The sequence below is a fragment of the Electrophorus electricus genome, chromosome 8, assembly GCF_041902795.1.
Source record: "Electrophorus electricus isolate QZ-2024a chromosome 8, ASM4190279v1, whole genome shotgun sequence".
Lineage (NCBI taxonomy): Eukaryota > Metazoa > Chordata > Actinopteri > Gymnotiformes > Gymnotidae > Electrophorus > Electrophorus electricus.
Window position 1 is genome coordinate 21,333,650 of NC_137504.1, and position 14,172 is coordinate 21,347,821.

General features: G+C 48.8%; 1 protein-coding gene across 28 annotated transcripts in view; it reads right to left on the reverse strand.

The window, feature by feature from the left end:
* Positions 1 to 207: 207 nt before the first annotated feature.
* Positions 208 to 14,172, reverse strand: part of mtmr4 (myotubularin related protein 4) — a 52,083-nt gene continuing 38,118 nt past the window's right edge. For 23 of the 28 annotated variants that reach the window (XM_081718735.1, XM_081718736.1, XM_081718732.1 and 20 more), the window contains 15 exons: positions 13,747 to 13,829; positions 12,975 to 13,141; positions 12,693 to 12,789; positions 11,174 to 11,287; positions 10,817 to 11,007; positions 9,489 to 9,617; positions 9,134 to 9,245; positions 5,848 to 6,043; positions 5,552 to 5,737; positions 5,221 to 5,391; positions 4,612 to 4,766; positions 3,059 to 4,403; positions 2,830 to 2,967; positions 2,355 to 2,443; positions 208 to 2,182 (listed from right to left, as the gene is read on the reverse strand). In XM_081718735.1, the coding sequence (XP_081574861.1) occupies positions 2,005 to 2,182; positions 2,355 to 2,443; positions 2,830 to 2,967; positions 3,059 to 4,403; positions 4,612 to 4,766; positions 5,221 to 5,391; positions 5,552 to 5,737; positions 5,848 to 6,043; positions 9,134 to 9,245; positions 9,489 to 9,617; positions 10,817 to 11,007; positions 11,174 to 11,287; positions 12,693 to 12,789; positions 12,975 to 13,141; positions 13,747 to 13,829 (3,351 nt within the window). In that variant the 3' untranslated portion in view covers positions 208 to 2,004. The remainder of the gene's footprint in view (positions 2,183 to 2,354; positions 2,444 to 2,829; positions 2,968 to 3,058; positions 4,404 to 4,611; positions 4,767 to 5,220; positions 5,392 to 5,551; positions 5,738 to 5,847; positions 6,044 to 9,133; positions 9,246 to 9,488; positions 9,618 to 10,816; positions 11,008 to 11,173; positions 11,288 to 12,692; positions 12,790 to 12,974; positions 13,142 to 13,746; positions 13,830 to 14,172) is intronic. The other 5 variants (XM_035526855.2, XM_035526856.2, XM_035526863.2 and 2 more) reach the window with 2 other exon arrangements.

The following is a 14,172-nucleotide window of genomic DNA, read 5'->3' on the forward strand; positions in this document are numbered from 1 at the left end:
GACAGGAACTAGCCACATCTGTGTCAGGCCAAGGACATCGCACGGGACATGAACAGGATCAGAATGCTTGTGTTTCACTTCAGGGGTTTATTCATTTAAGTATTAAATAAAATACCTAATTTAAATAAAGTATTAAAAAGCCACGTTTAAAAAAGTGGCTTTTTAATACTTTCAGGGAAATACCCAGGGGAAAAAAGTTTACATAGATCTCGTAGACATATCTTTATTTAACCCATGGGATTTGACATGAACAGTGTATTCCTTTACAACAATTGTTTACTAAGTGACAAATTTTAGCCACCATTACAGATAACTATATATTACACTTCTGGATTAATTTTTTAATGTTCTAAATCAAAAAATGTTCCTTCATTTTGCCAGACCTTTTGAAAGAGCTAAGCCCCAGCGGAACCTAAAAAAATATTAATTAGCTAGCTGACTATTTGTACCATTAAACATGTTGTCATTAACATGATGTCTTTCATGAGAAAAGGTGAGCCAAGACGAGGGGGAGATGGCACTGTTTTTGAGGAACACCATTAAACAATACATACAACAATCTCAAGGGACCATTTCTGACAGAAAATAAGGAAAATAAAGTTGAGTGTATAATGCTACTGCGCAATGTTCAGATTGAGAGAGACATGCATCATTAAAATGAAACAAAACAAAATAAAAAAATAAAAATCCATTATACATGTCCATACAAGGCATTGGCTCTGGTTTTAACCTGCAACCTTTAAGTTCTGTCTGAATCTTTCCTTGCCCAGGAGGAACAGTACAGCATTGCTACAGTTTCACTTAGTGTGTGGAGCGCTGCGTGGTTCCGGATTCCGGCCGCTCTTCCGCATAGTTCAGGAGGACACAGAGCACCGAGGGACAAGCACGCGACCCACGTGGAGGACAAAGTCAGTCAGTCTCTCCCTCTTGTGTGTACAGGCTCCTTTACACTGACCCAAGATAAGCGTTCCTTTCTCAAGGCCCTTAATTCAACCAGTCAGAGAGAATGCATTAAACTGGCCTTAGATCAGCATCAAACATGTGCCAACACAACTTTTCAGTACCTTCCAGCACTGCACGGACGGACAGACGGAGACAGACACACACGCGCACACACACACACACACACACACACACACGCACGCACGACATTCAAGCTTAGCACAGGCACAGCGCACCAGTACGGACCACAGCAAGTAAACAAAACGGCAGGTTCTCTCCCTTTTGCTTGTGTTTGGTCTCAATTTCCCTCAAATTTACAACAGTTTATAGTGCATAAAATAATGATACAAAATTAGAATTCTTTTAAATACTGTAGCAGCAACATTTTGTTTCTTTTAAACCAGAAGCCTCCATCTGAATGTATACTAGGCTTGGGAATCACCGGCTTTGAAGGCAGGCGACAGATTGTCCTCTAAAGTGTAGGTGTGTGTGTGTGTGTGTGTGTGTGTGTGTATACGTACATGAAAGAGGGTTAAATTTTTGTGACCATGATGCACATGTTTGTATGGAGTTGTATGAGTATAGTGAGGTGACTCATTTTTGAGATGAAACAGACCCACAGTGTCACGCTGGGGGGAATTTAATTGCCCCCCGGTGGACTGGTGGCATTAGCCAGCAGGTTTACTGGTAGGCTACACCCAATAGCTTTCCTCAACCATACTGGGTATTAATTAACCTCCTCCATAGGATTAAACAAACAAACAAACCACAAAAAACAAACAAACAAAAAAAACCAACACAACCCAGCACTCATCACCTTCTCTTGCTTTCTCTTCTGGACTCCGTTTACGTGTCCATATATCTGACTCGTCCCTCTCCCCAGTCCAGTGTACCCCTTTCATCCCAGCACAGCAGCCCGCGACGGCCCCCCAAGAGTGCTCCTCGCCAACCAGTGTGAGCGAGGGCACCACTGCCAAAAACATCAGGCACGTCTAAGGGCACCCACGCAGGTGGCCTGGGCAGCCCACAGGGCGGGAATCCCGGCGGCCGGCACGACGGCTCTCAGCTGGAGGCTGTGGCAATGGGCTTCTTCAGCTGCTGGGAGCGGAGCTCACGCGTGCGGCTCTCCTGCAGCAGGTCATAGCAGGAATTGCACACCAGCACAGGGTCATACAGCTGCTGGTCAGGAATGGGCAGCTTCAGGTGGCAGCAGTCTTTACAGAATATGTTTCCACAGTTCCTTCAGGACACACAGACACGCATACACGCAGACACACAGTGTCATTGCTGTTTGAACACAGGACTGAGTAGCAATATGATTTGCATAATCATCTGCATGATGTATTCTCGTGAATGATTCATCACTATAACCAAATCAGATGAAATGTCATTCGTGGTTTGTGGGCCCTCACCTGCAGTGATGGCGTCTCTTGGCAATCCAGAACTCGCTGTCACAGTTGAAGCAGTGGGAGGCCATGTGGTCTGGCACCCATCTGGTAACCTGGGGGACAGAGAGAAGCCCTTAACATTTCACGATCAGCGCTGGAACGTGAAAATGTAAGAGGTAGCACTGACTGGAAGAGATTAAGGAAAAATCAGAAGTTGATCTTTTGCTGCTGATCTGAAGTCAGTGTTGTGTCATGACGGTTTAGACTAGAGGTTTTCAGCACAGTTCTTGGCAACCTACAGCCAGTCCAGGCTTTCGATCTGTTCCAGCTCCTCATATGTCCGAGGCAGTTAATCACAGCTACAGAGCTCTGGATTACGTGGCCAAGGTGTGCTGAGATCTGGAACAGAGCAAATATGTGGCCTGGCTGGTGGTCCACAAAGTGGTTTTAGCGAGCTGGTCTTAGATCAGCGGTGTGAGAGAAGCAGAGGGGCAGAAACCTGTTGTAGGTTAAGAGGGAGGCTGACCTCGGTATCCTTCCTCTCTACATGATCCCAGCTGCCCTCGCTCAGGCGGTCCTCACTGTGGTCGGACAGGGAGTCTTCCTCCTCGCCGTCGTCTGACTCCCGTAGGCACGTCTGCAAGGAGAGAGAGAGGTGACGTTGAGGTCGGCTCTCAAGTCGGCGCGGAAGGAGAAAAAAAACAAAACAAAATGCTCGCGGCACTCACGATGTCATCCTCGTAGTCAATGTCGGGCTCGGAGGGCGGCGAGCAGTACTGCCTGCGCTCCAGCTTCATCTGCAGCTGCTTCACCTGCCGCCGCAACACCTCCACTTCCTGCTTGTAGCCGGCCTCGATCTGGCGCAGGCGCTGCTGCACGGCGTCCACCGCCACCGGCAGGCCGTCGTCGTCCAGGTAGGCAGGGCTGGTGGCCGCCGGCGGGCCCGGGGGGATGCCCGCGGGAGGCGAGGCGTAAGCCGCCGGCAGGATCTGCCGGAAGGAGGGCCCGAGGGGCGAGGCCGAGGAGGAGGCGCAGAGCGCTGCACTACGGACAGCCGAGATCCAGCCGGAGGCCGTGGGGCCGACGGGGTTGCGAGGCGGCTCGTGGTGGCAACAGTGCCCGCCGGCGGGGCTCGCGCCGTGGGCGCGGAGGAGCCGGCCGGCTAGCCGGCGACCCTGGTAGGCGCCGTGCTGGAGGGTGCCTCCGCAGGCGGACTGGACCAGGCCCTGCACGCTGTCCCAGTGCGAGCCCAGCAGGGAGAGGTCCGTGAGCTGGCTCTGCGAGATCAGTCGCCTTGCCACTTGCGTGCACTCACCCGTGGGCACCATGGCCATGGCGATCGCCCGCTCCTTCAGCGGAACGAGCTCCGCCCCCCTCACGACGGGAGTCCTCTTGTCGTTTGGGGCGGGAGCCTGGGTCTCGCCCGTGCTGGCTTTGGGGACCGGGGATGGCTCGGGCGGGGTGGGGCTCTGCTCCGTTAGCGTGTCGGTGGAGTCCTCCAGCGGGGTGAAAGAAGAAAGCTGTTTGATGGCTAGAAGCTCAACAGCAGTGGACGAGGGCGAGACGAGGGGCTCACTCGTGCCCTCTGGGTTCGCCGTCTGGTCACGGACAGGAGAACCGAGCGGCTCCACGGCAGCAGCAAACGAGGAAGTGACTTTAGCGGTCCTAGGATGCACTTCCTGTGGTATGGGTGGGAGGGGAAGGTTGATCATTTGAGGCAGGGCTTTGGGCAGGGATGGAGCTTGCTCTAACGATAATGGGTGGGGCAACGATGGCAAAGGTTGAGTGGTTAAACAAGGCTCCACCCTCGCATCCACGCAGCCATCCTCACTAGGCTCGAGAGACGCACAAGGTGGCGTCTCCTCACGCTTCTCTGCCTCTTGGTCCTCGCTGCCCAGTCTGGGGTCGGAGGGGCTCTCCGTCAACCCGCCTCCCTGGGCTGTCATTGGCTCCAGAGGTGGCCGCTCCTCCTGGCAGTGCTTGTTGAGGTTTGGGTCACTGGAGGTGCGGGTAAGGGCCATGCCGTTTTCAAAAGCAGACACCAAATTGTCCATGGACCGTGTTTTAGGGAGCCTGTGTGGGAGAAAGGAAGACAAAAAACAAAACAAAACAAAAAAAAAACCCCAAAAGCTTTAAACTTGTGTGTCGTGTTTACTTTTTGGGTTGTTGTACATAGGCTGTCCACAAGAAGGCAACATTTGCTAACAATTGGCTTCCAAAAACAAGGCAAGCCCTCAAAACTTTTCAAAATGAGGAAAATGGGAGTGGAAGATCCACTGACCTGTCGAGCGAGCGTGACGTGAGCTCCTCCCCCTGGGAGGAGGGGCTTAGATAGATTTCCATGGCATCCTCAGCTGCGGTGCATGGGGACGAAGTGGGCAGGTAAACAGCTGTCCACAACTGCAGTGCTCGCGTGTGACACACTGGCTGCAGAACCTGTCACAGGGGTCAAGTGTCAAGTCACAACAAAAGGTCATCATGCTTAAAAAAAATTAAAAAATAAATACTTTTTTTTTTTTTTTTTAAAGGGTCTACTTTCTTCTTCTGCCAGGCAACTGTCAAGTAAAAATATGGGGCATTATTAGACTACACAAACTGAAGGCTGTTCAGAAGGCGCTGCCATCATGGGTTCTTCCAGGTCAATTCAACCCTGAAGGGTTTTACTAACATTCCAAACAGTGCCTGGCTTGTAAGAAAGATTCACTGTAATATTTAAAGGCAAAAAAAGGGTCTCTGATGTGCAGCAACATGTGAATCAAAAGCTGAAATGGAAAGAAAAACAAAAAAACAAAAAAAAGCAAACCAAAACTATCAAAACTGTTTCGCTGGGGACCGCAGACTGATGGATCCCTGCAGATGGCCTGTGGTTGGGTAAGCAGGAGAAACTTACCATGTCATGGCAGGGGATGTAGAGAAAGTTCTGAAAGTTCTTGTTGCCAGCACGAAGAAGGGACCAGACGGAGCAGGTGCGTTTGTAGATGTTCCGGACCTCACGCTCGCGAGCATTGTTGCACAGGAATGTGCCATACAGGCAGGAGTAAGTGTGCTGCGCCAGCTTCACCTGATGGTGAAACAGCCAATAAAGCAGAACCGCAGAACACGTGAACAAGCAAACTCGCAGGCAGTCGACAAACTACATGTAGCGGAGTTAAAAGACACACGACTCAGAAGAGTGGACGGACTGAACGAATTATATCTAATATTGTGGGTGGCCCACGCACCAAGAAGGCCTCGGTGAACTCAAACAGGCAGGGGAACTGCTTGAGGAGCTGGTGCACGCAGTCCAGCCACTGCAGGAAGACGGGACACTGCTCGCTCACGTCCTCCGCGTTCTCGCCGTGGCCGCAGCGGTCGGCGAACTTGTGGCCGAAATCCAGCCACTCCGTCTCCACCAGCACCTGGAAGCCCTGCGGAGAGGTAGGGACCAGGGAGCAGGAACGGTGTGACCAACTCGTACACCTTGGGAAACTGACTGAGGAACAGGATTTCTGCCCCGTCCGGCTCGGCGATCCACTACCTCGATGGTTCTGTAGTAGGGGTCCAGCAGAACCTTGGCGAGAGCCACGATCTGAGGCGTGCGGTCCCAGCCGTCGGAGCAGTGCACCAGCACTGGACGCCCTTCCCTCTCCACCGCAGAACACACCAGAGTGGCTGCCTTCAGCATGACGGACAGGTGCTGCAGCCAACGAGTGCTCTCCAGAGCAGATAGCCAGCTGGGTGCAGGAAGAGGAGCGCAGAGTTTTAGGACTGGGAAGAAATCCCTTGGACACAGCAGAATGCTGCAACGGGGCTGTAGTAGAAATTCCAGGATCCATGATTTGTGTTGTGTTGCTAGGACTTCATTAGGGTTGATTACTTCCCACTTCCCACTGGGACTGCGGGAGATGGATGGAGAATGGTCTACTGAGTCGCAAGTCAAACAAACTTTTATTGATGCTGTCGCCTCTGACCTAACGGTGTATACTACATCCTGTGTAACCTCCAACACCTCAGCTGCTGTTACTGCTGCTGCTCAGCACCAAAATAAAAATGTAAAATTATTAATACAAATTAGCCTCCCCTAAAATTATGGAAGGCTAATAATACTCCATCTGGCTTTAGTTTGTAAACTGTTTACCTAAGGTGTCCCAGATCTCCTGGGCATATTTTCCCAACAACCTTATCATAGCACTGCCCCCACAGTCTTGTACGCTAGGGCACTAGGCATGTGGGGGGCAAAACCTCAGCCGCCTCTCTTACCCTGATGAGTCCAGATTTACCCTGTTCCAGAGTGATGGGCGCATCAGACCTTCCATTGCTCCAGAGTCCAATCATAAGGCTCCGTAGCAAATTAAAGCCATTTTGCCAGTTAGCCTCACTGACGAGTGGTTTTCTTAAGGCTACGCAGCCGTTTAGTCCCAATCCCTTGAGTTCCCGTCGCATTGTGCCTGTGGAAATGCTCTTACTTTCACTATTAAACATCCCTGAGTTCTACTGTTTTTCCACGATTTGATTTACCCACACGTTTAAGTGATCGCCGATCACGATCATTCAAGATTTTTTTCCAACCACATTCCTTCCTCGAAGATGATGTTTCCCCATGTCCTTCCACTATTTAATAATGCGTTGGACAGTTCTTAACCAGATTTTAGTAGTTTCAGCAATCTCCTTAGATGTTTTCTCTGCTTGATGCATGCCAATAATTTGACCCTTCTGAAACAGATCAACATCTTTTCCACGACCACAGGATGCATCTTTCGACATGGTTGTTTAACAAATGAGAAGCTACTCACTGCATCAGTTAGGGTTAAATAACTTGTTGCCAGATGAAACAATCACCCGTGCAGTAATTATTCAATGGTAGGCTTTTACCTATTTGCTTAGTTAAATCCAGGTGGTGACCTTTTTTTTTTTGGCCAGGCAGTGTATTTATGATAAAAAAAATTACATCAACTCGCCACATTTTTACCATTGTGGTGTGTTTCATAATGACCTTGGTGATCATTTTATTGCTTGCATTCGCAAAAGCGACACTGTAAAACTGCCTGGACAGTTTAGTTTGAACAAGATCTCAATTTTCTCAAATTTTTGCTTTTTTACCTGGCTGAGGTAAAAAAATATATAAAAAGCCCCCATAAAGAGTCCTTGGTTGTCTCATGATTTGGCAGTTCTGCTTGTATCTAAAGTGCACCACCCCGGATCACTTTTAGACAGACTTGTAGTTCATTGGGTTTGGAACAAGGCAACACGAGTCGTGCAACAGTCAATATCCCAACTACTTCACTGAGAAATCTATACGTAGTTTATAAGTAGTTACTCCAATGCGCAGCCATTAAAAACCAAAACCATGAGACAATTAGGAAATAAATCTTCAGGCAAGCCAGTCAAAACAATATTCTGGTTACAGATAGGAATCATACAGCTTATCTTTTCAATCAATCATTTTAGAAGCCATGTCTGATTCTTCCAGCTCTAGCCAGCTAAAGAAATGCTGCTTGCAAGCCCAACTCGTACCCTCCTCTCGATCAATACCTTTCCCTCACCTAGAGCGCAGTGTGGGTTTCATCCAGGTTGTAAATGCGTTACAGCTACTTTGAAACTTTCAAAAATGATGCAACATCTACACTGGATGCCAGAGACTGCAGCGATATTTACTGACCGAGCAAAAGCTTTTGATTCTGTGGATCAGGCCATCTTATTAAAACAGTCAAGGCAGCATGGGGGTGTCTGGTCACGCTCTGTCATGGTTCCCCCCCCCAACTACCTCTCCAGTATTGTGCAGCGAATAAATTCAGACCTCTAGACATGTGCCTAAAGTTGTTGCCCAGGGTTCAATACCTGGTCCCACCCTCTCCTCAGTACTTAATGATATTCTTCATGTTAATGACTCTCGTATTTACTTATATGCTGATGCGAGCTTGCATCTCCTGATGCAGTATAAAAATCACTTCAGGATAGCGTCCTCGAAGTTCGGCAGAGATTTACAGCCTTTGCCGCTAAAGGCTGCCAAGATTGAAATTGCGGTTTGGTCAGAAGGTCACTGTGCTCCCTTCCACTACTGGCATTACTACTAGTGATGGAACCGTTATAGAGCAGCTTACAAATACCTAGGTGTACAAATACCTAGGAGTTTGGTTAGACAGCACCTCGTCCTTGTCGAGCTACATCACATTGCCATCAAAAGGTTAAAGCACTAAAACTGGATACATCTCTCTCTCAGATGCTGCTGATCGACATTAACATTACCATGTTTTACTTCGTTGTGATTAGACTTTGTCTTTTGTTGTCACGTTTGTTCACATTCCTGCTCCCCTTTCCACGCAAGTATCACTGCAAATAATTTGATCTTGCCTGTTTAAAATAAAAAGGCGGGTCTATAGCCCAATAATGAAACAAAATGAGTTTACAGAACGATACATAGGATGCCAGTGTAGGTCTATTTTAGCAACAGCACCAGGGCTCGGAGTCAAAGCTAAATATCCTCCATTGCTAGAATGCGATGTTGGCTTATTCTTGTTTAAAACATTGAAAACCGCCTTTGTTCTTGTGAGCGCGTTTCAGAGCATGCATGAGCGAGTGTGTGTGTGTTGTGTGTAAAACTGGTGACTACACCTTGAACTCAAATGAGCAAAACCATCTCAACTACTTTGTGTTATGCTTTCTTAAAGAGGAACTGAGAAATAGAAAGATCACAAGACGAGTCTAGTAAGACAACAGAGAAAGGCATTAAAGGAGATAAAAACCTGAAATAAAACAGAAAAATGTGTGAGGTACAAGTGGAAGGTGAAAGTGAAAAGGTCAAAAGGCCATCAGAGCATACTTACTTGCTAGGATCAGGGATCTGACTGCATACAGCTCTCAGAGACTGGAAACTGTTCCGAATGGAGTGAATGTTGGCCATACCCATGAACATCACCTCACAGTTTGGGTAGTACTCTAAGGATCACACATACACACACACACACACACACCTCAGATCAGCCAAAGGCATGTAAATGTCATCAGCTGCCATCTACCTAGACATACTACCCACACTAAAATTAGACAAGCCAAAGGGAATTCGTTCACTAGCGTCACCAGCAGGACTAATGATTGATGAATCACAGGGGCCCTGGGAGGACGTCCGCGGCACGCCTGCTCCCGGCACGCCTGCTCACCACGCCTGAGCCGCGGGGTTACCTTCGCACTCACAGCCACCGCCCTTGGCGCGGTTGGCCACTGCGGCTGTGTAGGAGCGTGCGTCCAAGATGAGAAGCTTCTGAGGAGCAGAGCCTGTATCTGGACCGACGCCCCCTGTGAGGGAGGAGTCTGAGAGTGGGTGGCCAGGAACCAAGAGAGAGATGGGGAGAGAGAGAGAGAGAGAGAGAGATACCAAAAGAAGTTTGTTTAGAAAAGAATCAATAGTGTTTCCCAATTTAATCACTGCAGAGAAGCCACCTGGCGCCATGACAACACAGGCGCATCACTACGGCGGGCAATTTACTCACTGCCATTATCTCAAGAAGGATTTTAGAGGATCTGGCAGATCCTAGCCAAAAGAGCTTTAACTCAGCAAAAACTACTGCATCACAAGCACAGGAACAAGCTAAAATGACAAATAAACCGAAGCTCAACAAACCTGATTTAATTCTACGGTTGAGACACCACAGAGGCAGTGAATGTCTATAGTTACATTTTTCATTCGCTGTATTTTATTTGTGGATGTTTTTGGATCAAAATTTCCATCCAAGCCAAATCTCCTAAACCAGCGTGGATGGAATAATTTCCTCATTCCCACCAATGACAGACTGTGTAAGGGGAAGAGACTGTGTGTCTCTATCAGAGCTACATGTGGGGTTCCCATAAACACAGCCTACAGTTTTAGGCCACTTAGGCTGAAAGTGTGGGGTTAGGAACAAAAAAGAACTTTCTACCCCATATCTTCCCCAAAGAGTGAGGGAATGAATGCGTGTAGGGGCACGCCTTTCTGTGCGTGTGTCTGTCGCCATGCAAAAGTGAAAGATCGAGACTAACTTCCAACTGGTCCTCGCTACATGGTTATATTCGCCTATATGCTGTGAGAATCTGAGGGACCTGAAGCGGTTCTGTAGTTTGGTGGAGCGTGGATTGGACAGTTGGGAGTTAAAAAGGAGGGACGCGGCAGATTCAGGGCTCATGCCTCCTGCTGTTCATTCACTGTCACTGGAAGGACAGTCTGAACAACCAAAAGGAAAAACAGGGCAGAGCACCAAACTCCTGACTAAATGCAGCATTTCTGCAGACATAAATTATTCAATAAAACAGAACGAACACGAGCAACTAACTGCCCACGGTTAGCAAAGCACAAAAAGTGATCGTGTTCCAAGGTACATTTTGGGGGGCGATTTGAATATTCAAAAAGGATTGACCCATAGTGCTGAATATGCATACTGTTCCGTTTCCCTTTACCCAGGCCTCACTGTGACGATGTTGCCTTTGGATTTCAGCCCCCTCTGGTTACTGTAGCCACACCCTTATGGGCATCTTACCGAAGTCGCTGTCGCTAGAGTCGGGGGCGTCGACACGGTGCCGGCAGGCTCCGCCCCCCCGCGGCCCCGGGTTCAGCAGGCAGGCTTTAGCGATGGAGGTGACCAGGTACTCGTCCTCGGTGTTACGCCAACCCCACCAGCTGATCTCAGGCTGACTACAGCGTGCTATCACGGCACCGTTCCTTACATGCCTGAGAGAGACCAGGAGGGAGAGGAACAGAGCGCACAAACCACTTCTCTGAGCCAAGATGAAAAAATGTAGGAGTCCAGGGAACACCTACACACTTATGTTTTACAATGAAGTATGCACACAATTGACCGTTTCACCTGTGTAGAAGGGGTGTGTGTGAGACTTACCTGTAGACCACTACAGGGATTCTCTTCCAGGACCTGAAAGAGGCCACGCTTTCTAGCTCTTTATCGGTGATCCACACTGGGACCAGCAGCTTCTGGGGATAACTGGAGCAGAGTCTAGAGAGAGAGAGAGAGAGAGAGAGAGAGAGAGAGAGAGAGAGAGAGAACATGGGTGGGGTTAAGGTTACACATGTTGAGAGAGAGAGAACATGGGTGGGGTTAAGGTTACACATGTTGAGAGAGAGAACATGGGTGGGGTTAAGGTTACACATGTTGAGAATATGAAGTGGAAGATGTGCGTTATTGTTTGTGATTGCACTTATCGTTGTCAGAGATGGTGCTTGTAAGCGTTTTGCACTTCTAGGTTTCAGCACCGATACCAGTCTTTCAACAGTACTCTAGTTTATTGGCATCTTGGACACTAACCTGCTGTTCTGGCTAGGACGTTTTCTATGAGTAAATGACAAAGCACTTTTATAAGTGGCTTTGGATAAGAGCGCCTGCCAAATGCTGTAAACGTACGACGCGGAACTCTCACCTGTCCTCTCCTACCTGAAACAAAGTCGATGACAAAACGCCAAGCTCGCAGGAGTTACGCATTCTGCACCCATTTCCTTAAACTTTGTTTCCAACTTCGTTTCTATTTTGTTTTTCCATGTTTCACTGACGAAGCGTATCTCGCAAACCAATCACTCTCACTCTCGCTGACTTTGAAAACTTCATCTGTTTCCTTCTCTCCCATCAACAACCTTTTTCTAGAATCTCCTTTACGGCTCCATCCCCTCGGGGGTTGCTCCAGGCACAGATAGGTGGAAACAAATGCGCACACAAGAATATGCACAACTGCACACACAAACAAGCAAATTAAAAAAAATGCAGGACCACAACCTGTAAATGCACATGTGCGCGCACACACGCACGCACACACACACACACACACACACACACACACACACACCAGTCTGTGCAGGCAAAGGTGTACTGCTGACTCATAGATCACAGCAGGTCCTGGCCTGTTTAATTAGCCACCTCCAAGGTGCCTCAGAACCGCGTGAGCGTGCACACAATCTTCCTTACTAAATGACTACCTCCATGTCCACAGGCTAAACTTCGCTCTCTGTGGCAACGCCCCCGGCTGATGTGATGCGTGCGTGCATCAGGCAGACGGTTGAATTAGAAGAACCACGCAGCAGTGTCCTTCAAAAAAATATCACGAACTTCATCCCAGTTCCAAAGACCTGCTCTATTCCCCTGCGTGTGCACACACCATCTGTTGCTCCAAGTTCTCTTCTCACAGCAATAGCAAATGCAAATAAAACAAACAAAACCCCACCAAGACGACACAGATGTGTTCAGAGGCTGATCCGAACTGTCAGATCCACTCATGCAACAAGCACGCTCCCTCAAGAAGAGCGTGAGGGACAGGCCGAGAGTCTGAGACGTTAAGAGGAAAAGTGGTTTGGAATAAGACGGCGCCAGTTCAGACATAACGCGGGTGGGGGCGCTGTGGTTTGCTGCATACTTGTAGTTGCTGTTGATGTCAGACGCTCTCCAGGCGTCCTGCATGTCGAAGCCCATCCTCTTCACCTCCATCTCCATCCTGTGACGAACGTGATCGCCTGAGGTGCGGTGGTTAAGAGACACTGCGTTACACTCGACTGAATTCATCAACATTAAAAATATCCATTTACCTTGCAACCGGGCAAACTTTGGCAGCAACGACGTGGATGCAAATAAAAGAAAATCTGCTGACGAACTTTGAGGTCCGACGGGCCGGGGCTTTGTCGCGTGCGTGCGTGCGTACCTGGCCGGCACAAGTGCAGATGCTGGTCCTCGTCGTCGGCACAGGCCCCTAGGCACCAGGCGTGGTATGCCAGGGCAAACAGGTCTTCCAGCCGTGTAGGGGGTGCTGTGGCCCAGTTGAGCCTCTTCAGCCACTCCTGACATTGTTTAAACGTGGAGAAGTGGCACCTGGCAGGGCCAATATTATGGCATCAGCAATCGCAACATTAGGAACAGATGAATTCTGGAAGTTAACATCAGTTAAAAGGAAATTCATCATTTCAAATAACTTGTAACGTAAAGATTCTAGCATACTGGTATGGAAGTATGCAAATGGTGGTGTTCCCACCATCCCACCAGGATAAAACATTCACCTGGGTTACATAATGGAAAACCCATAACATGAAAGTACCTAGCATAACCAGTTTCAGTGTTTCAAGTACTTTTAGATGTGTGCGTGTAACAGAGCATTCAAACAGAGCATTCTGTGTGTGTGTGTGTCTCAGCGTGGAGCTGTTCCAATTTGTTTTCTGTTCAGACATACTCCACCTAAGACACACCCCCAACTCCTCCCACTTCCCCAAGTCACAGAGGTGATGAACAGCACATCTTAAGAGTTTCTACAGGCCCAAAACCGTGTTTCATCTATGCAGTAGTGTGAACAGGGGCGTTAAATTAGAGGGCAGCATGGGACAGAAGGCTGGGGTGGGGGGGGAGAGAGAGAAACATGGATGACCATATTTTTGAGGGTCTCCGCACCACACTGCGTTAGAGGCGTGCATGCGTGTGTGTACCTCACGACTTTGGAGTCCTTGCAGACGATGTGCAATTGAAACATCTCTCTGCTCTCCACGCTTTCAATCAGCCTCAAAGGCACCTGCGACAGAGCGTAGCCAGCGATCACATGACTGACAGGAGTCAACAGGAAAACCCTCACACACAAACCAAAGTGACTGATCATACACAGAGGAAGTGAACAGCTGCACACTGATTAAACTCCAGCTCGGCTGGGGACAGGAGCTGCAGGCACGGTCCTAGACTTTAACACCACCAGGTCTCAGCATCGGCAGGAAGCGTTACGAGACACGGCTGGACGAGTCTTGGCCACGCCTCTTTTCCAGCGTCCAGGGCGAAACGCAGGACTCCTGATCTTACTGTGGATCTCGACTGGATCCAGGACACAGAGTCCAATCTAAGAGGAAGGATCTCTGCTAACTAAA